The sequence below is a fragment of the Fulmarus glacialis genome, unplaced genomic scaffold (assembly GCF_000690835.1).
Source record: "Fulmarus glacialis isolate BGI_N327 unplaced genomic scaffold, ASM69083v1 scaffold50853, whole genome shotgun sequence".
In the NCBI taxonomy this organism is placed as follows: Eukaryota; Metazoa; Chordata; class Aves; order Procellariiformes; family Procellariidae; genus Fulmarus; species Fulmarus glacialis.
This window is the reverse complement of record NW_009203350.1, coordinates 10,607-37,932: the sequence shown is the minus strand read 5'-3', so window position 1 is coordinate 37,932 and position 27,326 is coordinate 10,607. Positions and strand designations below refer to the sequence as shown.

At 38.1% G+C, this 27,326-nt stretch overlaps 1 protein-coding gene across 1 annotated transcript; it reads left to right on the top strand.

Annotated features, from left to right (window-relative positions):
• Positions 1–25,915, top strand: DPP10 (dipeptidyl-peptidase 10 (non-functional)). Its single transcript, XM_009574586.1, has 11 exons — positions 1–106; positions 2,150–2,197; positions 4,283–4,381; positions 4,490–4,559; positions 14,499–14,693; positions 16,257–16,311; positions 20,505–20,604; positions 21,366–21,424; positions 21,513–21,585; positions 23,239–23,312; positions 24,813–25,915. Exons 1-11 carry the CDS (start codon positions 1–3, stop codon positions 24,948–24,950), a joined length of 1,017 nt encoding a protein of 338 aa, XP_009572881.1. The 3' UTR covers positions 24,951–25,915.
• Positions 25,916–27,326: the final 1,411 nt, after the last annotated feature.

The following is a 27,326-nucleotide window of genomic DNA, read 5'->3' as shown; positions in this document are numbered from 1 at the left end:
ATGCCTGTGGTGGGGCGGATATTTGACAGTATGAAAGTTGATGGCAACATCACCGTAGAGCAGGTATTAAAACTCTTCTGCGGGGAGTTGCTTGTAAGAGTACGAGGTAAACTGCTTCAAGAAGACAGATGACACCACACCTACGTGCATGCACACTTGTTTTCCAACAACAAAAAGCCCGGCTGAATTGTTGCAAAAGCAATTTGCCCAGAAAAATCTTTGAGGGACTCTGGACTGGCATGATCTATACAAGTTTCAATTCTTCCACCTCCTATTTACCCGTGAGCACCTGTATTAGGATAGTTTTTCCTTCTTAGTTACCCTCAGCCAGGAGATCTGTCTCAGTATACCAGCTGTATCCACCTCCAGAGACTCTCCTGAGTGAGGAGTTATTTCTAGCCTGGTAGATGGAGGGCTGGCTTTACAGCCTCTCCGTTTTGGCAAGCGTGTCCTTTACACTTATTTTCCACACTGTTGTGGATTTTTCCTTCAGCACTTCATAAACACTAACAGATGTTAATCTCTCCGCTCAAATAAGATACTTCACAAAGGGAGCAATTGTTTTTCCCGTTTTATGCAGCAGGAAATAAGTTGTGGATTTAGTGTTAGTTATAGGAGGTCAATGGGAAATCCAAGTGCTGTGCTTAGTTCTGATGAGCTGTAACACAAGTCTGTCTTTCTCTTTTCTGATCGGCTTTGTAATCTACCGTAATCTCCCTTTTTCAAAATCTGTCATCATCCTTCCATCTTTTAGTATGACAAATAGAGCTGGCCTGGAAAATGCCAATGCTTTCACCTCCAAAACCTGTCTTTCTTAAATTGGAATTCAAAGCAAAATGACAAATTCAGAAGAAGTAAAAAGAGCTGGAAAAAACAAAACAAAACAAAGGAAAAGAGACAGCTGAAGAAATTATCTTTTGAAGAGCTAAGGCAGAAAGCTTTGATTTGTCAGCAATCTACCTGTAAGATTTTTGTCAATAATCTCCCTTGAGGCAGAGAATGAAATTGATAAAATCTTCACTGGAGGCTGTCAGAGGCTGTGAATGGCATCATGCTATTTATTTCAGGTATTTAAGTTTCCCTAGGCTCATGCCATAATTAATTGAGAGAGACAACCTCCTCAGGATGACTCAAAACACATAAATTAAGCTCTGTCTCTGAACTGCTCTCAAAGGGAATCTTTTTCTCTCCAAAAAAGAGGAGTCTGAACTCCTAATTTCAGAGGGTCCATGCCTTTATCTGCCATGGGGTCCTCAGGGACTTCAGCTTTTCTGCATCATCCTTCCTAGCCCAATGGTATCTGCCTGCATGTAATTCAAACTCTTGTCTCACTGAGATAAAACTAAGTTTCCTGTGTACAAATTCCGTGTTGGGGGTGGGGACACAACATTTTCTTTTGCCAGTTTACACTAGTGGGAGTCCTCAGAGCAGGGACAGCGATCTCAGCTATACTTCTGAGTATGCTGAATGTTTGGTCACCCCAGTTTCACATGCCTTCTTGTGCATTTGCACAGTACTTACTAATGTGGAGAATTATTCTCGGTGCTTTTACTTTCTCAGTGGTATAGTAAAAATATAGCATCTGACATTACCATGAAATAAGATTAGATTACCTTACACCTAGATTTAACCATGAGGCTCTTGGGCTTCCAGAGCTGAGGTACCGAAGGAGCTTCTTAAGCAGATAAGTAAGTGAAATATGTGATAATTTTTCAACACCTCTGTAGCTTTTCCATAGAAAACATAAGGTAATATTGTCATTAATTCACTTCCCAGTCAACCTAAAGTTACTATTGCTGAATGTCAAACTGCTGTATTTTAGACAGTGCCGTTAAGTGCCTCTGTAATTTTTTTATTCTTCACTTCTAGCTAAAACATGGAGTTTTAAAAAAAAAAGCTCCTTCTAGGTGCAGGGGTCTAGACTGCTTGCTGAACAGGCAGAAGGCAGTCTCCGTTTCACACTTTGTTGGTACTGTAGTCCTTCCCAAGAGACAGCAGTGGGGTTACTGCTCTGTTTGAAGGGAAACGTGTACGGGGCTTCCAGGATCTGGCCTGGTGGTCACTGGTGTTCTCATTCTTTGTTATTGACTGAAATACTGAGTGCTAACTACCCTACACTTCCTCTATTTTTCTTCTCTCCTCAAAACAGGGCCAGACGTTCCAGTTGTTAGTGTGCACAGTACAAGTAATACTGCAAGTGAGTATTCCTTATGGAATAGGTATATTTTATTATCATCCTTGATTGATCTGGGGAGCATGGGGGAGGGGAAAGTAAGTAAGTAAATGAAAACTGAAAGATGACTGATTCATATAAAGTTCTATTAATTACCTTTTAGCAACATCCACATCTGCAAACGATAAGGAAAGAAGTTAATCAAATGGCTAGAACTTTCCCAGGCTTTTTGGATATGTTTCATGCTAAGTGCATATCATTCATCTTCTATTTACACTTGAGTTAATTAGATGGCAGGTTGGTCTTCATCCATTTCACTTTCTATGTAGATTATGCTGCCATTACGATACACCTTCTGTATTTCTAGAGATATTTTTAAAGTTACAATTCAATTATCTTGAAGTAAGGTACAGTCTTTGGACAATTGATCATAAAATCTGACCTACATACAATGAACTTAGTCCTCTTACATTTCTCAAATCAGAGCAATTGCACTGACATTTTCAATGGTGGGAAATCCAAGGATAAAGGCTTTTTAGGAGGGTATTCAATGCCTCTAGTTTTCAAGGTTTACTCACTGCTTTCTGTATATTGACACCAAATCTGTTGTTGTTTCCTGGCTGCTTGAGGTGCTTTGTAATGGACGACTGTCCTTGAATGGCAGAATTTTCCTCACTTAAGTATTTCTCTGGTGCAGTAGAGGTAACAACTCTGCTATCTCCAACTCCACTATGGCTCCACGTAGCATGAAGGTGTAAATTAGAGGAAAGGGGACATCTTTCCATTCAAAACCACTAAACCAATCCTTATCTATTCTAATTTCATTCAATAGATTATCCTCAGAATTTTTCCCAGAATCCAAAAGTCTGAACTGTATTTGTCTGCATCCCTTTTGTCATGGGCCAGCCGCTATTCAGCCATAACAGTGGACCTAACATTGCATGTTGAAGTATCATACTGATCAATAGTATCATGCTACCAGGTGTTAATTAATGCCTGCACTTTGGCTTCCTGGTTTGTTTTTTTTTTTTTTAATGTCATTGTTGATAGTATTTGCAAAGCTGAGTGCCATAGCACACCAAGGGGAGAGAGTTTTATCCAAGTCGATGAGGGGTAGTTATTACTGCTCAAAGTAAATTAATTGACTTCTGCAGAGCTGCTCAATTCTGTGAGGGTAGACTTTTGCTCTTTTTTACTTGTATCTAAAATACTGTTGATAGTGAATTATTGTAAAAAAGATTTATGTGCAGCATCTTAGAGGAAAACAAAGCAAGTCAGGATAGAGGGACGTTGTTTGTTGTAACAACAAGAAACCAAATAATAAGAGACATAATTTACCATTAATGTTTCAGTGCAAGATTAGATTATCCTCTTCAATTCATAAAAGAATGATTAAGGATTACTTCAATTATTCCATCCTCAGACTATAATTATACCATTTTGGTTGACTGCCCAGAACAAACATTCTCCTTAGATTATCTGTTTTGGCCCTAAGTGGAGGGTTTATTGTTTAATAAAAAATCTACATTTTGGAAGCAAGATTGGTAATTTGAGTAGAAAATTTAAAAAAAATTAATTAATCATTCTTTCATGTGCAAAAGGTTTGCTTCAAATCTGTCTGCAGCTTTAAGCCAAACTGAAGTCTTGCTCCTGGTTGAAGTGCAGAAGTCAGAGGAGGACATGCAGTGATCTAGTAGAGCTGTGCTGGCTAAATATTGACGTGGAATATGTAGCTTGAAAAGGATGCCTGCTTGAGGCTTAGGATGTTGCCCAGCAGACCACCCTTTCCCTGTAACAGCTGCTGTTAGTATTTGTCAGGGATACTAGGACTCATGTTGTTCATCAGCAATTTTATTGTTAGTGCTTAACGAAAACAAAAGCCTACTGAAGCCAGAAAATGGAATAGATGTATATGTTTTGAATTAAGCTGATTGCTCAGTTCCTGAATTGCAAAGCAGTTGCATTATAAAAAAAAGTATTTATAGAAGGAATTCATTTACAAGATTTATCATTGCGCATTTTCCCTTTAATTTTTTTGAATCTTGATTTATCTCTGATGTGATGATTCTCTGTACCTTTCAACTTGCTTTTTCCTCCTGTTTTCTACAGAGTTTTATATTTTGGAAAATAATGCTGTGTTGAAAGAAGCTGTTTTTAAGAAAAAGAATTCCAGGACTGAAATTAAAATGCTTCACATTGAGGATTACGGTAAATTTGGCAAAATGTTATTTTAACAAACCAAAAGCTTTCTTGCAATGTTACTGTTTTTCATCTGTGTAACTACCAGCCTTTAATGTTTTGCTCTTTTCTTAAAAGAACTCCCTTTACAGTTGTCACTGCCAAAAGATTTCACGGATCGAAACCAGTATGCCCTTCTATTAATAATGTAAGTATCTGTGTAGAATCACTCAAAATAATGAAAAACTACTTCATAGAAAACGTTTAACTCTGTAACTAGAAAATGTTTTCTTATCTTGCATAGGAAAATTACTTCATGGATTTGAGTTGATAAACCAAAAGGCTTGGTTTTGGGAAGATTTTATTATAGGTGCAATCTGCTAGAGATGCCTGGGGGTTTTTTGAGCTTGTCAAACCTAGCTCTGCTTCATTGTGTTTTTATGTACGTGAGGCACTGGCCCTTCTGATGGTGTAGGTGGGAGTAATTCTGCAGTCTTTCTTGGACCCATACTGATCGCTACCCACAGAAGATCTCATTCAGAGCATATGCTCCTTTTTTTTCCCTTTTTATCCCTGATAGAAATGGGTAGAGCTTCCAAGAGGGGCTCAGTTCAGATGCTTAAAGCAAAACTACTTTTAGGAACACTGGAAAGAAGAAAAAAATATTTTTGAGCATCAATGGCCGAAGGCATTATAGGCATGATCCAAAGTCTGTTGACATTTGTAGAAAACCTCTATGGGAGGAAGGAGGTACTCCCTGGCAACCTGCACTGTTCTTTTAAAAAGAAATAGTGTGTATTTCTTTAAGAGACAGTCAGACTTTAAGTTGCACATCTACAGAATATATAGCAGAGGAAGAGAGCAGTCATGAGCGTACCTGCAGCCTACCTAGGAAAATCAGTGACGGCCAGCTCAGGGCATCATTTGTTGCTCTCCAGCTGAGCTCAGCATGGGTCTGCCATGGGTGTAGAGGGCTTTCCTGTACCTACAGATCTTCTTCCAGTCCCATTTGGATGGAACTGGTGTGAATTTCACTAACACAAGTGTAGGAGTGCACTGCGATTTCATGAAAATACAGCTGAGCTGTATCACCTGGAGTAGACCTCCCCTTAGTGACAGCAGAGAGCCTTACTGTTGTATGTGAGGTCAAATTTACAAGTTTGAGCTGCTGAGTGATCCCAGATTCCTCTACTCAGATCAGATCTTAGATCATAGGACAGAGAGGCATAAAACTGCTTATTTTTAAGTCCAGTTTGTGTTTAAAACTCAGGTTTTTCAGTTGTATTTATCTGCAGTTGTGGAGGCTTTCTTCTTTAAATGGCTCATGAACACGTTTTTCTTTTCTTGTGGAGAAACAGGACACATGGATTATTTTATTTCTGCAGTATTTGCTAGCATGATCTTGAAGCATGATTATATTTTAAGCAGCCCTTTTAAGTGTGCCAAAGGCAAACTGACTCTGTGAATTGACACCAGCAGCATTACAGGGAGTTGCAAATGCTTGCGCGTGTTCTTTTTTCTGAGAGTAAGGAAACACTAAGGTGTTAGCAGTGTAACGCTTCCCTTTTTAAGTATCCTAGTAAATACATAATCTGCTATACACAGTTATGGTAGAATATGAAGTTATAAACTCATGTAGAACCTAGAGAAGACAGGAGGGAAGGATCAGAGACCTGGAGAAGGCCACGGCCAAAAATGAGAGGAAAAGGGGAAAAAAAGCTAGGGAAGTACTATTATGAAACATTTTTAGATATCAAGAGTTGAAATAACTGATAACAGTATTGAGGCAAGGTCTGAATTTAAACTTACCGAAGTTGTCAGTACCCAGTGAGCAAATAATGTGGCCAAGTCATAATGTATGGACATGTTTTATAATTGTTTTATTTTTTTATGATGTGCATGTTGGATAAAAAAGAAATTCATCCACTTACGAATACAGATTGTGGTATCTACATTTATAATATGGAGACTTTGCCTGTTTTTAGTCAAATCCTTACCTTTGCGATACTGAATTGTCAATGTTAGCTTTAACAGGAATTATTTTTAGAAAACCCTATAGACTAATGAAAGTACGAAACTGAAAACTTGAAATCTATCCTGGCTCATGTAATGTTGCATGTGTTGTGCCCCCCCTCTTCCGTAGAAGAGAAAGAAGTTACATTTCTTCAGCAGCTTTTTACAGACTTTAAAGTAAGGTTGCCAGCAATCCTTTTTTGAGTTAAAGATGTCCCCGAATGAGATAAAAAACTGAAAACTGTCACTGAAGTTATGGAAGGTTCCCTTGCGGGATGATTATTTGAGCCTAATAAATTCTGCCTACCTCTTGACAAAAAACGATTGGAAATCTGTGTGCGTGCAGAGGGTAATTTGTTGACCCACACAACTCCAAATGGGTATCTTAAGGTTTATTTCATTATCAGAAGTACTATTTAAAAAAAAAAAAAGTGACGTATTCAGGTCCAAGAAGAATATATAGCTTTTACAGGAAATACTGTATTTATAGTATCATTTCCCAGATATTTGACTTTCCTGAGTCCCAGAGTGGTCTTGTTGGGACTAATTGAGAAACCCTGTTCCTACTGCTATAAGTGTTCGACAGGAATTGTATTAGTGGCTGATAACAAGCACTGCCTTTCTTATTTTCCACTGCACCTACTTTCTTGCTTACATTCTCAGCCACAATTATCATTATATTCTAGCTATTTAAAGTTTGAAAAAGAATGCTTACCAATGTCCTTGGTAAGAATGTTGGTTTAATTGTATATCCATTTTTTGGAAAGGAGATTCTATATAACATCTTGATCCAGGCAGCATACACTTAAGATGTATATAATAAAGAGAAGATATGTATCTGGAAGAGTGAAGTATTAGCAAATATGAAGTGGCTTTTGCTTTCCATCTCAGTAGTACTGCAGTTTGACAAGGACTTAAGAAAAAGAGGGAGGGAAAGAAGGAACAAAAGAAGGAAGGAAGGAAGGTGAAGAAAAGAGAATGTGAGTTTAAACTGAAATTCACCTAATATGTCTCTGCAGTGCAAATTAAATGCTTAGTTAAGTGCATATAAGCTTCTAAGTGCATATAGGCTTTGTCCCCTAAGCTGGAGGGTAAATACGGCATATAAGATCTAACAGGCTCTGACTGGCTGTTTGGCTGCAGTGATGGCTTCAGCGTCACCCCAAGCCTCTGGTGAAGATTCATCTTCCCTGTGTCTTACATTTTGCCAGCATCTGGTTTGCCTGTGTGGTCTCTTCTCTGTCTGCAGAATTCTTGTGCTGGTGGCTGGTTTCGCTGGCTCAGAATAAAGTGGTTTTTTGCTGGCTGAGGTTCATAATTTTGCTGTAAATTTTTATCAGCAGCGACTGCTTCTGTGTGGTGTTAGTGTGCTGTTTGGATCAATAGGGTTACAATTATGATAACAGAATTTGGAAATAGATAAAGGCGAGAGAGTTTGGTATTATTTGGTAATTTTTTTTCAAATCACTGAAAGCTAGTAACCATTTCAAAGGTGCGTGACTATAATAAGGCTTCTATATTCATGCAAGGATGCCTGCAGATAAATTTGAACTTCCAGCACATGGCACCCAGGTGTCTGAGTGTTAAGGCTGAATCCTGGAAGGGAGCCTGGACCAGTGGATTCTGGTCCTGATGGGAAACCTAAGTGTGAACTCAGTACAGCTCCATGTAGACACAAGCTCAACTTAAGGACCAGGCCCTGAATATCCTGTAACCTTCACCATAAGGATTTTGTGAAGATTCATCCATTAGCAGTTGCAAAGCATGCTGCAACATTCAAATAGAAGATCATTGTATTGCTGTGTTAAAATTTATGTCCATCTGTATGGCTGGACTATCTAACAGATAGGTCTTATGTAGAAACCAGTTATGTCAGCTAGCACTATTTTTCTTTCCAGAATTGTGATGCATAGGCCATAAAATGCTAAATAGGTTATAACACTCTTCTTTCTTCCATTTGTTCTCCTAAACCACTAAGACACTTCACACTCAGTTTCCTTCTGATATAATACATACAGTGTAGCTATAGATTAGAGAGGTGTACACTAATTGCCTGAAAGAGTGATTATCATCTCTTTTCTATATAATTAAGATCAAAGTTTAAATTTCAGATCCTTGATTTTCTCATTATGGTTCACCTTACTCATTAAAAAAGTTGGAAGATACATTCCTTGGTTAACACACAGGAAATGATTAAGTAAAGACTCTGGCATTTAATCTGGATAATAAAATGAGAGGTGATAATCATTCTTTATTTTTTCTTGAACATAATTAACCTCATTCCTTCAAAATCTGTAGATAATGTATCTTAAATGTCAGCATTTATTATTTAACACTATTTAAAATTGTCCAATATGTAAGTGGATATTGTAAAACTGAATCAGTGGAGAGATTGTTCTGATCTTTGAGGGGAAAAACAAACAGGTATTCTCCAAAGTAACAGTGAATTGTCACCAAGAGGTTTCTGTTTGTTTGTTTGTTTATTTGTTTCCTTATATTTTGGTAATAAACAGGAATCACTTCACCTGTTATTGAAATGATGAAAGTTTTAGGCCTTGCACAGGCAATCAAACCTGTTTATGCCTCCAGTTAATACACTCTCGGGACTGATAGCAAGATAAGACAGTAGGATTGGAAGTGAAGATTTTTTTACAGCTTTGGGAATAACTCATTAAAAGACTAAAAGAGAGGCATAATGCAAGTATTGGGAAATATTTGAGATCTGAGGTACGGTAACACTTTGTGTATTAATAGCTGTCTTGCATACCTTTCATTTGTTGTAAAGGATATTAGTCATTTTAACCGGCAGCTGTTGCAAGTGAAGGAACAATGCTTGGCTACATGGTGAAGTGTAAAAATATGTGGTGGATTCCACTACTTTGATTGCGATATGCTTGCAAGGGGGACATCCCTGAAGGCCTTTTTGTTTGGCCAGTTCTTCCTCTGTAAAACAGCAGCAAATTTCACTTTTTTGGGGGATCCCTAAGTTGTGTGACTGATTCACTAATTGCTTTGCAAGCCCTCCATTTCATGCCTGTATTCATCCTGCCTCTGCCGAGCCTGGCAGTATTTTACTGCTCTTTTGTGGTTTTGTTACATCAAAGTATTTGATGGACACTCTTTTCTTTTTTACTCTTTTAGATTTTCTTCCCCATTCTTTGAACTTTGTAATATTTCTCGAGGCCTAGAGGGAGAATTCATTTAGCTTAGGCTAAAACAGGGATAGACTGGAGGCTCACTCCAGCTGTTTCATTTGTAGTGAAATGGTGCTACGGGCAGCGATGGATCTGCTCACTCCCTTTCTCTTCAGTCTTGTCCCCAAAAAAGGCTTGGGGAATCGTTGAGCTAAGATCCATCCTCTTTCAGCCTCCCCTACTCCCACTTCCCCCACAGCACTACATATCTTACTGCGTGAATAAAATGCTCGTTTAATCTTCCTTAGAAAAAGACAAGAGGAGATTCAAAACATCACCTCCTTTTCTGATGGCGCAGGACAGTGTTACATCTCTTGTTCTCAAAATTGCATTTTCAAAGCCTCAAGGGTTTCAGAAAGATATTTTAAGAATAACAATTTTATTTTTTGTACTATGCTATCTACTTCAGTCCTGTCTATCACATGATTCTACCCTAGTAATGGAATCACTTCTGGTGATGTGTTTTAATTTGTGCCATATCTGCGGGGAGGAGTTGTAAACACATTATCTGTTTCTAGTTGCAGTCTGCTATACCTAAACAGTGTATATGAACAGAGAGAAAACATTTGGGGTTTTCTGTCCTCAATGTTTGAGGCTATTCAGGTTCCCTGATTTTCGACCAGTAATGATGGGTGTGCTTGAAAGCTGATGCTTGTGAAAGAGATGCTCATGACATCTGAAAATGAAGTGGATTTTTCTATTACACCAGTTTTGCAAAATGGTCTTCTTTCCCCACTCACTTTCACCATAAGCAAAAGATGACTTTTGAGTGATATTTCTTTGCATAGATTTTATCCTCTGAGTTGTAGTCTTTCTCACATATTCACTATCAAGTTACCTTTTCCATATGCTGCATCAAATCCACTGTTTTGCAGAAATAGAAGGAGATGCACTGGAAATTAAGCAGTGATAATAGCAATTATTTGCCATGTATCTTTTTAAATTGTTTCCCCTGCTGCTTGGTCAGCCCTATAACTTCTGAAGTTCCTATTTAAAAACTTGCCACTTAGTTTTTAAATGGTGCAAAACAAATTTTGCTGCAGTTGTGATAGCAGAGTGGCAGAGGAGTATTGCTCAGAGTACAGCAGGAACAGCCTCTCTGGTAACGCTGTATTATTCCTTGTAGGCTGTAACTCAAGTCAGGAACAGAGACTTTAGTTTAAGCTTTTGGTTATAGAATCTGAGAGAACAGATTCAGCAATGTATGAACTTACGATGAGCTGCCCCTTTTTCCAGACAGTCTGACGTGTATGTGACTGCCTTGCAAGAAGCATATTACCCACTAAGGTCAATGATATTGTTATATTATTGATGGCTTCTGTCTATTTAAGTGGTACCTCAATGGTGAACTTCAGCAGTATGCCCGAGTTGTCAGCAATTGCGCTGCCACGGTGGACTCATAATCTGAGTGTAGTCGCTGTCGAAGACACACACTAGGCAGCTCTGAACATTGAAAGTTAGGAATAAAAATAAAAAAGAGAAAGTGCAAGTGCTGTCACTTACAAGGAAAAAAATTAATCGGGAAGAATTAGGCATAGTCTTCATTCGAATCATTCTGCTTTTGTTGTTTGACTCTGGAGATGATGCTCCTTAAGGAACCCTTGAGGTATGTTGAAGAGCCTGTAGCTTCATATAGCCCTTTCAGTGCTGGCTTCAATTTTGCTGTAGTGCTTTGGCTAGTCCATGGTTCCCTTATGGCCAACCATAGTCAGGTGGGAAGAAGACTTCTGCGTTTGTATTGCACCGAAGCATAAATGGCATGGACTTTCTTCCAGGCTTACTAGTGGGGTCAAAAAATAATTCTATGAAGACAGTACCACTGAACAGTAGTTAGTTATAATTAGGCTGTAAGTAGTGATGAGCATAAAACAAAAACTGACCTTTGTGATAGCTGTAATCCCAGGACAAACTTCACAAATCAGGCTGTGCATCTATTATCGCACTGTAGTAACAAACTTGCTTTGTTACAGAGCCCTCAGGGTGATGTTCAAACTTGCATAAAGGATTAATACCTTGCAGAAGCCCCATTTAGAAGGTTAAAAGTGGGGCCTAAATGGTGCATAGAATATATGCTGTCTCTCTGTGGAGGACAGAGGCACACCTCAGATAATCAGTATCATTGTATAGTAGCAACTGAAGAGTAAAGAGACCTTTTGATGCTAATGGGAATTTTGACATGTACCTCAATGGAAATGGCTTTAAATGCCTGTCACAGACTACTTATATGGACATTCTTGAAATAAATTAGCCACTGGAAAATTGCTTCCAAAAGCAATACGTCAAACAACCCATCGTGCAGGAGTGGAAGATGTATAGTATTTACAGTCTGAGCTTAAAAGTAGCCCAGCTATGCCCTCCAGAGAAGGAGCTTGGGAAAACATCAGTCAGTTCTCGCCCACCGAGAATCTTGCTGAGGTTCTGTCTGTTTTTCCTTTCTTAATAGGAGAAATTATCTGAGGGTATCGTCTTTCATTTAAAACCCTTTTTGGTTTTAAGCACTGTTTGGTATAGAGAAAGGCTTACAATTGTAACGGTTCTTCCCCTGTTCCCAAGTGTCTAGATATATAACATATATATATACACACACACACATGCATATATAACCTAGATATATAACATGTATAAAACAAATGCTAACACTGTATTTGTTTTGTTCTTGTATTAGGTGGGAGGGAAGCAGCCTGACTCATGATATTTTCACTTGTATGGAGTGCATTAAACTGTTGGAAAGATACCTAGCCAGACAAGGACATTTCTGACCTATTATCTTATTGTGGAAGGTTGGAAGAACTTTAAAAAAAAATTAGAACTGATCTGAGGCTGCTCTATTGGAAGTAGTGGTAAAAGCTCTCTGAAAGCACCTATGTCAATGTAGAGTGTTTCTGAAAACCTTGCTCTGTACAATAAGCATAAATTGAAAGAACTGTTCTGCTCTTGTTCTTACTGTAAATAATAATGATAATATACTACTGAAACGTGTGTTTTCTGCAGAGTTCACTTGACAATCAGTATTTCCAAATTCATTGCTCGGCATTGTTAGCAGTTAGTGTAATCACAACTGAATTGGTTAAGCAAACAAAAAAATGCCCTTCCTTTCTTTTTATGAAGCCAAGTATAAACTTGATGCACAAGATAATGGCGAGTCAAGCATAACATATTGTTGTGGTTTAACCTGGCAGGCAGCCAAACACCACACAGCCGCTCGCTCACTCCCCCCACACAGTGGGATGGGGGAGAGAATTGAAAAAAAAAGTAAAATTCATGGATTGAGATAAAGACAGGTTAATAGAACAGAAAAGGAAGGGAAAATAATAATGATAATAATAATAATAATGGTAGAATATACAAAATAAGTGATGCACAATGCAATTGCTCACCACCCGCTGACTGATACCCAAGCAGCGATCGCTACTTCCTGGACCATGCCCCCCAGTTTATATACTGAGCATGATGTCATATGGTATGGAATACCCCATTGGCCAGTTTGGGTCAGCTGTCCTGGCTATGTCCCTCCCAGTTTCTTGTGCACCTGGCAGAGCATGGGAAGCTGAAAAGTCCTTGACTACTGTAAGCACTACTTAGCAACAACTAAAACATCAGTGTGTTATCAACAATCTTCTCATACTAAATCCAAAACACAGCACTAGGAAGAAATTTAACTCTATCCCAGCTGAAACCAGGACACATATTGTGACTGAGTCTATAACCAAGTAATCCTGATTTCAGTGCATGATACAGCAACTATGTAGGTAGGTCTGACTGAATTTGAGTACATATGTATTCAACACATGCTTGCTAATTAATAGAGCAATTTTCTTGAAGATGGTCTATGTTATCCACAGCCAAAACCAGATATTGAATCAGCACGTTATTGTACATACAAGACAGTAGTTATTGTAGGAGATTTTTATCTCTCTTTCCTCCCCCCAGGTTTATATAAGTCTCTTTGGCAAAATAATAATTTCTGTCTTCATCTTTCTTTCACCTTAGACAGGGTATTCCCACAGACACTGTCCAATCTAATTTCCATATAGCCAGCACAGACACTTTTACATTTTAATTTGCATTCAACTGGCAGTTGCAGCCTGCATAGAAGTATTTTGCATTTTGTACACCTTCGTGGTAGCCTGCTCTCTTATTCTGTGTTTATCTTGGGGGAAAAATAATGACAAGCTTCCCTTTTAAAACTGACATTTTATTTTCTTTGGAAGGAAAATAGTGTATTTGGCTTCAATGGAAAATGCTTATTGTTCTTCTAGAGACTGCATTCTCCCATTCTATTCCACCTTTTCTGCTGTAAACCACCTTTTTTTTCAGTCATAAAATAAACTTATCACTTCTGCCTGCATCCATTTCTTGCTATGAATTTGAATGGAGAAAATATAATTTTCTCCAACGTGTATTTTAGTCTTCTTTGTACCCTATTTCAAAAAATTCTTTCAAGGATACAATAATGAAATTATTTTTGTTTTCTAAGATGAAATCCTTCCTAATAGTATCATATATCCTACATAATCGTAATCAGGGTACTGAATGAATATTCCTTTTTGTCTGCTTACTGTGACTTAACAAATTCTACATGAGCCTTCTCAGAACTGAGCTAGCCATTAGTGATTATGTTATTTTTCTTGTTCACTTTATTAACCTGTAAGCAGCACTACGTGCTTTAGTTTTCTGTTTCTTTCTATAAAGAATATTCAAGTATTGGCAACACTGCAACATAGTGGTTATAAAGTTAAAGAAATTTTTTCACTTACTACTACTGCAGGGATACCAGCACTAGCTAATGTGATGGTATCGATGGAAGTGACAATAATTCAACAGGATTGCATAACCGACTGAACTCTGCCATCTAGGCTAAATAAAATATCGGAGAACGGCAAAGTGCATCACATTGTCAATATAGTCTTCGTTTCTGTCTGGTGTGTTGGTATTTGCAGTGATGAAGCTCCAGGCAGCCAGTTGGTTACAGATAAGTTTCACATTGACTGGGACTCAGTGCTTGTCAACTCTGATAATGTCATCGTAGCTCGATTTGATGGCAGAGGAAGTGGATTTCAAGGCCTTAAGATTCTACAGGAGGTCCATCGATGCTTAGGATCAGTGGAAGTGAAGGACCAAATAGCAGCTGTAGAGTACGTATGTGCAAATTTTTCTTCTCTTTTACCCTGCTTCCACCTTGATGAACCAGCATTTTTAACTGAAACTGCCGAAGATGTTTTCTTTGCATAGTGAATACCGTTAATGTTTATTTTTAATGCAGTTGCAAATTTTGAAACAATAATCTTTTCATTACAAACAGCAAATTAAAGGTCAAAGAGGTGTTTGCTTTTTGTGTTGGCACTTCTCTTGGATAAAGCTGTTCTTCTGTGTGCAATCTAAATATGTTATCTGAGCTAATTTGTGTTTGTCTGTATTCCTTAGGAAAATTTCTTGCAGCACACATGTTAATGCATTTGTGTTACAATATTTTAGGCCTATATGATAGGATGCTGTTCCCATTTCCGCCACAGAGTTCTGGAGTAATCGGATAAAGCAAATGGAGTTATAATGGTGTAAATAAGAGCAACATTTGGGCAAATGCCTCAATCAAAATTTCTCATTTGCATTATTATTCTTAGACTGATAGAAATCCACCAGCTGCAGAAAGAGTCATTTCCCTCTGTGGAGTAATCACACATGGCTTTGACAACACTCTTTACTAAGGGTGCACATGTCAAAATGGCTAATAGCAAGGTCTGGATGGACTTTTCTAGGGATTCTCAAGGAAAAACATATTTTAAGTCAGATTTTGTTTTCTTCTTTTGAAAGGGGTTGATGTTTCAACCATTGCATGAGTAGGCGACTGTCTCTGACATAACGTACCTGGGCAATAGGGCTCCTAGTGTTCGTGTTGGTCAGGAATGGGCTGCGTTGAGCAGAGCAATTCATCTTGCATGCGTTCAGGTGACCCTTGCGAAAGGGCCATCAGAAGCTGGCCATATGCTGTGCTGTAAGATCTGAGCTCTTTGCTCAAATATTAAGTACATCTGGTCTCTTTTTGGATGCACTGCATGGGAAAAAGGGATTGTGCTCTTGGCTGAGAGGAGGTACAGCAACTGGTTTTGTGTCCTCAAAAGCAGTTGGATTTTGCCCTCAAGTTATTCTTTTCTGTATAAAATTGACCATTGCTGATTAATGGCTTTGATGAGGGAATTAATTATTTGGATAGTTATCTTGATACAAGAAGTTGCATTTATCTAACCTTCCTTTAGCTATCAAAAAACTAGGCACCTGGTCAAAGCCAGTCATTTAAGCTCTGGTTCATGGAAAATCCTGGCATTTCTGGACGGTGATTCTCTTCAGACTGAGAGAGGTTTCCAACATGGGTGGGAAGAACGTCTGTTTGAGGGTGTCCCTCTTCTCTAACTGAAGAGCAGATGTAAATGGGCAATTTAGACAAGATGCTCAAATTCAGCTATCTAAAGTTAGGTGAGATGAGTCCAACACCAACTGTTTGCCATATACAGAAGGAATTAGAAAGCAAATCACGTTTCCCAGTGCAATAATACTTTTATTGGTGTAATTTGTTCTTCTACCTGATCTGCATGTATGACAGTTCCTTACTGTACAAATAATTTTCTTTACATACTAGACTCAAAAAGTAAAATTCACCATTTTACTTTACCAAAGTAAAAAAAAAACTTTTTTTCTTTCAGATCATTATTGAAACAGCCTTTCATTGATCCTAAGAGACTGAGTATATTTGGAAAGGTAATGTGCAAAAATAGCAGGATGTATCATCATGATTCTTTAAGAAAATACTATCAGTTCATAAACAAATAAATCTATCTATTTTCCTAAGACAATTTCAGTTATTAAAATAGGCGAAAAAAACTTCCATAATTTACTGTATGTTCTGTATATTAATTTTTTCTCAGAATGGGTATTTGAGATCAGTCAGATCAGTTTTATGGTACTGCAGTATTTGCATTTCAGAATCTGCAGGAGAAAGTATTTGTTAAAAACATCTTTCTTTAGAAATTTTTAATATGGGCTTAGGTTTTGTGAAAGCTTGTTTCTTACACTTTTACATTTGGGCTGCAGTTAAATTGACAACATCCTTCTAATACAACTTTTGTATCTGAATGTCTTACCGACCCTTCAAGTTATCTGAGTAACAACCCTACGGTACTGTCAACAACTTCTTTTTTGCACCATCTAGAAATCTTGCCTTTGCTATTTTGTCAGCTGGCTTCACTGTGTGGTGTGTCGTTGCCTCTAGCATGAGAGAGAACAAGGCAAAAGCTTAACCTTTAGTAACAAACTAATTAGCATTTTACTGATGTCTATTAAAAAACAGCAATTAGAAACACCACGTAATTGCAGCTTCTTCTATGAACTAGCATGTGCAACCTTTTTTCTTTTTTACAAAGTGTTTTCTTAAAAATGAAGATGTTTTGTGCCTTTGACCTCAAAGCAACAACAAACCATGATCGAGTACCTAGACAAATCCCCCAATCACCAGTTATAAGAGCAGCATGCGTTTCACTATGAAACCCCTTAGCTCCCATCCCCACTCTGCTACGGACTTGCTGCATGGCCTCGGGCAAGGCATTTAACCCGTGTGTCTCTGTCTGAATGCAAGATGAGAATATTGATATTTAACTCCTGTATGGTCACATTTTGATGACTAGTTAATGTTTGTGAAGTGTAGTGAAAATGAAGTACTATTATTAGCGTTCCACATGACAGTGACCTTCCTCAAAGATTTGAGCTGACACACTCCTTGAGCTAAAGAAACTGTCATTGCAAGAATATCAGTAGCATCAAAACCAGTATTTGGTTCGTAGGGCAGCAGCCAGAGATTTTTCAGCTGAGGATGTGTAAGTAGGGCTGATTCCATCCACCAGATGATCATGGCACACATTTCTATTCACGTTTTAGTGCCTGTTGCCAATGTATATGAAAGTACGCATGCATATAAGCATCTATGCTTCTCCATATCTTCCCACAAATGATTAAAAATGTTATTTCTGAAATGAAATCACTAAGTACCCTGAATTGCTCACTTGTTTCTGACTTCAGAAATTCTTTTCATTGCTACTTGAAAATTTCCACTTGTTTTCTGTAGGAGATTCAGCAGTATCTTGTTTCCTAACAGTGACGTGATGAGACAGTTACCTTAGAGCATACATGTAAACATGGTTTCACATACATGCCAAAGGCTACCCCCAAAATTTTTTTCTTTCACAAAATATTATTGATGATGGTGTTCCTGCATTTATTTTCTGAAAGAAAGATTGAGGAATGAAAACTGGAAATGTGAGAAAACAAAGAACAAAAACTGGGAAATTCAGTAAGCTTCAACACTGCTTTGAATTCAGGGAGATTTATCCTTTCCAAGTTAACCTCTCAGAGTTGTTTTCTACTGTCAAACAAAAATTCATAAAATTTAAAAGTCAGGTTTAGAATTAGGAAAAAAAAAAATCTATTTAACAGCTTCCTAGGGTTAATTGTATTTTCCTCCACTCTGCTTATTTTAAAGTCAATTAAAAATCTTCTTTAAAACTCATTTCCTTTTTACTATGTACAACAATGTGATAGGAAAAATCGGTTTTTTTCTTTCTATGCCTTAAATTGGGCTTACTGATGGAAGTAGAATATGCACTTCACTTGAAAATAAGATGATTTTGGAATTGCTTAATGCTGATCTCATAAAGATGGACTCATGCACAATGTCAGAGAGCTCTTAAGAGGTTTTAGAACAACACAGAAATAAAATTTTTGCCTCAATCAGTAATGTAAGCTAGGCACAACAGTAACAAGACTGTCCAGAGGGGCACAGTGTGGAAAATACCTACTTCTGACTGCCAGGCAATCTGCCAATGCCATCTTGCTTATCTCTGGGAGGGGTACAAGCCCAAGTGATGCATGATCCAAGGGCCTTTCTGAACTGTTAGACAGCAAATTGTGTTTCCATGTAGTCTGCATTTTTGTCATGGCAGTAGAAAGAGCTTGAAAATAAGTTGCAACTTCACAGCCAACCAGCTTTTTGAAAATACGGCAGTTGGGTTGTAACCACAGAAGTCCAGTTGATGAAGGAGGGACCATATATGCTTGCATCAGGACATATGAACTATTTTCTGCATTGTCATCGTGAAGTGCTTCTAAAAATGTGATCTCACTGTGTAGTGTTTTTGTCCTGGAAAGCCTGGCTGAAAGCAAGGGCACAAGCACAAAGGAAAAATTCCCAGGAGAACTAAACCATAAATAATAAATAACCTGGCAATAGCTATCCTAGGATTAAAATTGTGCTGTGGAGCTACTGGGAAAGACACAAACAAAATAATAAACAAAAGCAAAAGTAGAGAACCCAGAGGCAGAGGAAAGTTGCTATTATACAAGTCACAATTGTACAAGTTATCCGTGCGCACTCAGAAATTCTTTCTTAGGTGAAATCTGCTCCTGCACGTGGACAATTCTGGGCAGCTCTTGGCCTCCTGGGCTGGAATTTCTATGGGAAAGGATAACTCAGTTCCTCACGCTCTTTTGAAAACGCAGCTCTTATTCTGTATTTCCTTTAGTATGTCTATTCGCATTTACTAAAGGTTGATTCCAAAGAACTCCTCTTTGCTTATTTTTCTTAACTAAAGTTAAAGGATTTTCAAATATTCCCATTCTTCCACAGAAATCATCTATTCGTTAAATATTTAGACATAAAGAACAGGAGCAGGCAAGATTCAAAAAAGTCCATGAGAAAACTCTGTGACCATTTGATGCACAATATTCTTTTTTTGGGTTGGCTGGTGTTTTACATTTTTCTTTTCCCTGTCATGGGATAATTTCTTCTTCCTGAAGTGTGTTGTGCCAAACACAAAACAACAACAACAAAAAAATACCTGCAAAAATCAATTTACCAGCACTGATGAAGAGAAAACAAAGATGGCAAATAGAGAAATTTGAAGAGCCCATAATATATGAGAAAATCAATGATCCCAGACTCCACAATTCAGAATTTCATTTTCTGTGGGTCTAGAATGATTATAGGTGTACAGATATGGATTGCCAGTGTCACTGCAAAGAAATCTGTGGTCTCAAGCTAAAGCTTTCATGACTCTCTTTTGTGTCACAACTCTTCCCAGGGAGGTGTATTATAGACTTTGCAGAGGAGATGATGAAGAGATGTGCCATAAGGACAGATAAATGTGGTGAGGCAAGGAGGGAGCTCCCCCGCTTCTGCCCCGTCTCTCCCAGCTTCTTCACGCCGTCTGTGCTCCCTGCTTTGTAACACAGCCGCCTGATGGGTGCTCTTGCAGCCGGGAAGTGCATCCAGAGATTAGCATAATATTGAGCAATGTGGCTACGCATAGCTTTTATTTCTGCAAAACAGTGCAGGATCTGTACATCTCTGTGGGATATTTGATAATGCTGTAGCAGAAGCCTCTTTAATAGCAATAGGATTCAATCTGTGAAGGTTTAAGTGTCAGGGGGAGGACATACTGCAGTCAGTTCACAGGTTTCCCCCATACCTATGCTGTCTGTCCTGTCAGCAAAATGCTCAGTGTATCCTGGTAATTAGCAAATATCTACATTAAATATATTAAAAACTAAGCACAAATCTTCCTGTCTAGGCCTGTCTAGCCGTACCTTTGTTTTTGTTTTGGGGTTTTTTTTGTGTAATTTTCAAATCTTTTACTAATTATACACTAGTCTGCCATGAATTATGGAGCTTAAACTGAAATATACTCATTATTATTAATTGCATGGTTTAAAGATCACAACCAGGCCATATGAGATCTTTATTCGCTCTCAACTGTAGGTTTGCATTTCCTTTAAAAGCAATTCTTGCAGATATGAATGCATACTGTAAAATGATACCATCAGATTAGCACAATGGCCTTTAACTTTATTGTTGCTAAAAAGAAATGAATAAACAAAAATCTCAATATCATTTCCACTGTTAGGGATACGGTGGCTACATTACATCAATGATCCTGAAATCCAGCGAACGGCTCTTCAAGTGTGGAGCTGTGGTGGCACCAATTACAGATATGAAGTTGTATGGTGAGTATTCCCTGCCCTACACCTGTGTGATAATCTACTCAAAATATCTTTTATTCATGGAGCTACTATTCATTTTAACTAAGGGCAGATAATGTAGCAATATCAACTAGATTTCACCTCACTGTCTCATTCTCTCCTTTAAATGAAAGGGCAGCTAACACTGGGACAGTTTACCAAAACACGCAACAGATAGAATATTATTAACACCACTGATTTTTGCAAAGGAGTTGTGTTTCCCATTTCCCACTGAAATCCAGTCAGGTACCCCATTTCCTAAGAATCCTTTAGGTATATCAAGAATCAAGACTTATAATAGGAATGGATCTTTTAAGGTTAGTGGTGAATTCCTTATGATGTCAACCATGTCGCCATTCAATCACAGGATACTTGGTTCTGCATGTGAAGTTTTGGGCACAGGCTATGGACTGTGGACTGTGATACACAGGAAATCAGACCAGGTTACTTTAATGGTCTGTTAGTCTTTTCTTTGGTTTTTGGTTTTTTGTTTTGTTCTGTTTGGGGGTTGTTTTTTGGTTTTGGGGGGTTTTGTTGTTGTTGTTTGGGGTTTTGGGTTTTTTTTTTTAACCATTTAAAAATGGTTTTAAATGGTACATTTAAATGGTACATTCTGGTTTTAAATTAACATCTCTTTGTTGACTTCATAGCTTAAATAGCTTTTCCTGACTCTAGGTCAGAACTGATGAGTTTTAAAATAGAACTAATTTTGATGAATTCACAAGTTCTTGTTTTTACTTTCACAGCGTCAGCTTTTTCAGAAAGATACCTTGGTATTCCGTCAAAAGAGGAAAATACCTATCAGGTAAGTTAACATAAACCAGTAACTTAAAATGACTGGTTTACTCCTAAAATGCAATTCATTTACACCTTTGTGTGTGTTTATTTACTAGGCATCCAGCGTATTACACAATCTTCATGGTTTAAAAGAAGCGGATTTGCTAATAGTTCATGGGACAGCCGATAGTAAGTATTTCCGGATGCAATTACATTTCGAGTCAGAGGTTTTAATACGCAGGCATTCAAAGACTGATTAGGCACACACCTAGCAAGTACATTTTTAGTTTCATTATCCCTCTGATAGGATTTTTGATTTTATTTCAATTGCCACTTCTAACTCTAAACTGATGACGCTTTTCTTTGCTGAATATTTGTACCTTTTAGGTGCTGTATGTTCTAATTTGTTTAAATCTTGTGGACCACCGTCTTGCTAGTGAAAGGTATTATATGAATTATTAATAGAACAACATACGTTTTTAATGGTATTTTAAATTCATAGAGATTCTGCAAGTGAAGAAAGAATTATCAGTACAGTTGGTGAAGTACAGAACCAAATGGGAAGTTAAACTTTTCAGCTAATTAATTGCAAGGTAGTCCCAAAGCATCTGAAGCTGAAGCTATAGGGAACCTTTTAATAGCACCCATACTTTTAGCAGTAGTTTAAGACAGAGAATGAGTAAAACAGAGTAAGTTCTAGCACTTTAAATGGAATAATAAGATGTGTCAATCAAGAGGTAATTTGTAATTACAGATTTAAATTTAACTGCAGAGTATTTTTCTGAACTTTCTTAACTGATGCAGGTCTAAAGAACGAGCTTTGATGCAGGCACAAATTACAGTGCTGCAACAAGCTCCTCTGTACAGATTTAAATGCATACTTCTTGCCCTGGCATTTTCCTGGCGAATGGGGGATAATACAAGGTTTCTTACTCCTCTGTCTGGAGGGATAAGTCCCTCGGACTGACAAGGGCTGAGGTGAGAGTGCCCACCCACACGGTTGGCACAGTGAGGATGGCACCCACCAGACTGTCACCCTAGTGTAACTTGTCAAAGCCATGTTATGGATCCCAAGTGCAATCAGGGGTGCAAACGCTGTCCAGTGTTTCTTCCCAGAGAGCGGGGAGGGGGACAGAGGAGATATACCGGGTGACTGAGCAGGCATGAGGGTTTCAGACTTTGCCGATTGTAAAAGGCAGCAGCAATTTCTACCCCTCTGAACTCAACGCTAGAGGGAATTGGGACTCTGATAGATGTCTGAGCAATACATTGTGTTCAAGACGAGGACTCTGATTGCCTGCTGCCCTTGCTTAATATCACATCTGGTGACACCGCCCAGCCCGCTTGCAGCCTAAGCTTTGCAGGGTTAGGACATAGTAATAAAGTTGCCTCGTTTTACCACACAAAGATTAAGTTACTGATATGTTGCAGAAAGTCCATTACCTAAAGAACTGTGGGCTGTAATAACCCCGTGCAAGCAGTAGAAAATCCAACGCGCTTTCCTTTAACACAATTATAAACTGTCATGATGTTCAAACAGAATGGTTTTACACGCCTCTAAACTATCGCAGTGTGTGTAAATCAAGGGTAGAGAGAGGAGTCCTCACAGAGTGCCTGGAAAGCATGGCTTCCCCTGGGGCTTCCAGCTCCTTCTCCAAAACCTCTGCTGTTATACCCTGCATCGCTGTTACTGGTGGGGCTGTGCGCTTCTGACCAGATAGTCAGCTTCAGATATGGTAATTACAGAGACTGGAAATGTTTTCAGTCAAAGCTGTTTAACAGATAAGCATTTCAAACTGGCTTAGCTTTTTCTAATAATATCCAAATGTTGTTGTCTTGCAGCTAAAGTCCACTTCCAGCACTCAGCAGAACTCATTAAACATCTAATAAAAGCTGGAGTTAATTACACTATGCAGGTATGTGCAGCTGTGACATTTCCTATAAACGTAGTTCAGCATTTAACCTCATATTGCTATTTCTTCCCTGAGAAGGACCCTCCCTACCAGAATGCACCAGTGTTACCTCTAATTTGCAGTTGGAACTCTGATCCCATTTTCCTTTCAGTTAGTACAGACGTCAAGAACCGTATCTTCTTCTTTTTCTTCTGGGCTCTTTCTCCTCTCTCTCATCTTTCTTTTTTCCACCTGTTTATCCTACAATGCTATACAAAGTGCTTTACAGTCCATATGCACTCTTTGTAATATGGAGATATCACTACTTTAGTCCCTTTTTACCTAAAAAAGTATTGGGTCACATGAAATTAGTTTCCCCTTATTTTCAACACTTAAATTTATTAAAAGGCAGCTAAAAGGCAAGAGCGCTGTTCCCTCTCTCCATAGCCGTACGGAGGGTGAGGGTGCTGTGGGGGACAGGCTGGGGAGAGCAGGACAGGGCGTGCTGCTGATGTACAGACTTGCACGGGACCCACTGCGGAGTATGTGGATGTTTCTGGCTGAGGCTTCTGGTCGCATTAAAGCTTCTTGAATATCCTAGATGATGTGGGTTTGGGTCACTCCTCCAACTCTCTCTGATGTTACACATTGCAAACCTCGACCTTGCTGAAGCTTAGGTAAACCTGTAGTTTCCACTGAAGGCGTGTGAGCTCATGTCAGGGAGGAGGTGGTAACAAGAGGGTTAGCATCACTTAGCAAAAGGACTTTATGTGTGAAATCTGAGTGGGGTAGGATCTGTTCCAGCTGCCCCTGTGATTTCAGCTGAGATGATGTGAAGGCCTAGGAATGACAGAGGTCTCTCAGAAGAGCCCTGTTGAACAGTTCTCATGCAACCTTGTGATAACCTGAGTTTGAGGAAACAGCTGAAGCTTTTTGCCTCAGGCCACCGCAAGTCTTTTGTCCTAAACCCTGTGGCCTGGATTTCTTCATTCAGCCTGCAGATTTTTGTTCAGCCTCACTTGGGAGAAATTTCCAGTGGAATTTGAGTTAAGGGATAAAAATGCCCACACCCACCCTACGGGAGAGGGATGATGGGCTTTAGATAAGATAGGAAGATAGTTAAAAATATGAATAAAAAGGCTCTTCACTGAACACTTAGAAGCTGGGATATTGAGAGATCCCTAAAACCACGAGGTAATTAATCCTCATTGATGTTAATAGGATTTGGATGCCTAGACACTATTGAAAATGCCAGCTAAGTAAACTGTTGTAAGCACAATGACTGAGAATATAAATTTTTTCACTTCTGCAGATCCCACTGCAGTAGTTGTTTTATGTAAGTTCAAATTCCAAGAGAATGAGTTTTACTTTGAGTTTTATTAGCTTTCCTTGATGTCATAAAACTAATGTTATCATCCTGTTGTCATCTAAAACATTTGGAAGATCAGAGAAAGAAAATTAGAGCCCTAAATATTTGAAAAGCCTTTAAAAAACCATTTACTTTTTTCCTTTCTCCTCTGCTAGATCTACCCGGATGAAGGTCACAACATTGCTTCTGAGAAAAGCAAATATCACCTTTACAGCACAATCCTTGGGTTTTTTAGTGCTTGTTTAAAGGAGGAGGCACCGATTTTACCACAGGAACCTGAAGAGGATGAATAAGGAAGCCTATTTGTGTAGTACTGAAGGGGACTTACTTTGCGGCTCAATAAAACCTTAAATAAAAGTGACTGTAAGATTGCAGATTCTGCAGAAGCTCAAGGGCAGCTAAAGGATATCACAGTGGAACAGCACATTTACAGACAATGAGCTAATAAACTGGAATTCGACTACAAAGTCCAAACATATTACCAAGGGACAAAACCTTTACCTTTGTGGAAGGTCAACAGTTGGTTACAGTTTCCTGGAAGAACTTAGTTTTGCATAAATGTAGGGTTAGTGCATGTTTGTTATGTTAAGCCTCACTGTTGGTTCTGTAAGTGGTTGCTCGTTTTTTAATTTAAATGCACATCTTTATTCATCTTTGCATAATGCACAACCTGTCATAAGTATTATGGCCACTAATATTTTAAAAGGTGAGCTGCAATCTAACACTTTACTGTAATGTTACAATAAGTGCAATTCTTTCGCTGTCTATTACACATAAGAAACCACAGAGATAATAAAGGGCACGATATTTTCTCTAGTTTCTGCTCAAAGGGGATATATTGTCTAGTGCATCATATAACATTGATATTGAAAATGATTTTTTTTCCCCAATTTCAGCATTTACTATTATTACTGTACCTACTAGTAACCAATAAGGGACTTTTTGGTAGTGTACTCTTGGTCTTTATGTATATACCCAGGACTCCCTAAGCAGAAAATCCTTATGAGCTTGAAGAATTTTTTTCAAGACATAATTAACAGCTGTATTTAAAACAATATCTGCAATTGAAATCTTTCCCCAGTCCAAAATGTATCTATTGTTTCCTTAAAATATGTTTGAGTTGTGTTTTGGTATTGTTTATAGTAGTTAATAGTTTGCTGGTTACACTCTAATTTTAGAATATGCTACTTTGTCACATGTAAATTAGATACATAAATATTAAATTATAGTTTCAGATAAAGAAAATTTATTAACAATGTATAATGCCACTGAATAGTACTTTACTCCTCAAATGAAGACATATTTTGTATAGTGCATCTTCCTTTTCTTCCATCTGGTCTCAGATGTAATTCTAATGTTCATCAAGGTGGCCACGTAGCTGGAACAGGCCATTAGTTTTTATTCCAGGGCTGCTCATTAAGTGTCTTGCAGCAGGATTTAGCTTCAACAGCATTACAAAGAAATGAAATGTTTTTCTTTCAAGGCAAAGGAAGCTCCTGACAGGTTCAATTTTATTATTTATTCAGAGGGCGAGCCCCTCATACATCCATTTATTTGCCAAGGTGAATTACAGCAATAGAAATTGAAACTATGAAATAAACAAGGCAGCCAGTTTGGGTTTGCAGAATATTAACTCTGATCACTGAAATTAAGTACAATGTTGACTTAATTTTGAGATATCTTCCTGAAGGTATGTGAAAACTCTTGACAGATGCTGTGCCACTTACATGAGAATAGCTGTCATTTTTTTCTTTCTGGATATATTCCAAATACTTTCTTACCCAATTAAGGTTTCATTTCTTGCAAGATTAAAAAGAAAGTAATTTTTTGAAGGTAACTATACTATTTATGATGCAAAGTTCTGCATATTTTATGAAGAATGAGAATTGTTTTTAATGTAATCAAAAATCACCTGAAGCTTTTTACTCATTACTTTCTTCTGGAATATTTTCTTTCACAGTTAGCATTTTTTTATGATGCAAATAATTAATTTGTCTGAAAGGTGTGGTTTTATGGAACACTGGAAAGTCTCTGTCTTTTAATGTTTAGTATTTATCTTGTTTTAGTAGCAATGTTTAACCATTTTTCAATTAGTTTAATACAATTTTAATGTGCAATGATATCTTGTTTGGGTCCCAGTGTCACCGCAAAGTATGGCTTTGCTTTGTGGTATTATAGTACATATGGAGTACATATTTATAGTATAGGTACGGTATATATGTATGGAGGCTACTACGTGCGTTACTATAAGACCATACAAAACAACAAAAAAAGTAAGAGAGTTCAAACAAGGGTTTGCAAATCCTGTTTTCTATAAACGAGCAACATTTTAAAGTCTTCTATTGGCTGGGACTTCTAGATTGTGATTTTATAAATTACAACCATTACTTAATAAATGCTCACCTGACAATACTGATGCTTTTCCTAACCAAACACAGTAAATGAGGTCCTAATCCAGTTGAATTCAGTGAGACTTTTTTCCCCAATTTGAGCCAAATGCACACAAAGAAACCACAAGCTGTGTGCACACATTGAGCGTACCGCATGGACTCTGCTTGCGGAGGCTACGTGAAAAGGCTAATTCTTCTCAATATGCGCCGGCTGTTTCTCTGTGAGACAGCCACTATGTGCTCATATTTACTACATTTCACATATATAGCCTTTAGTTA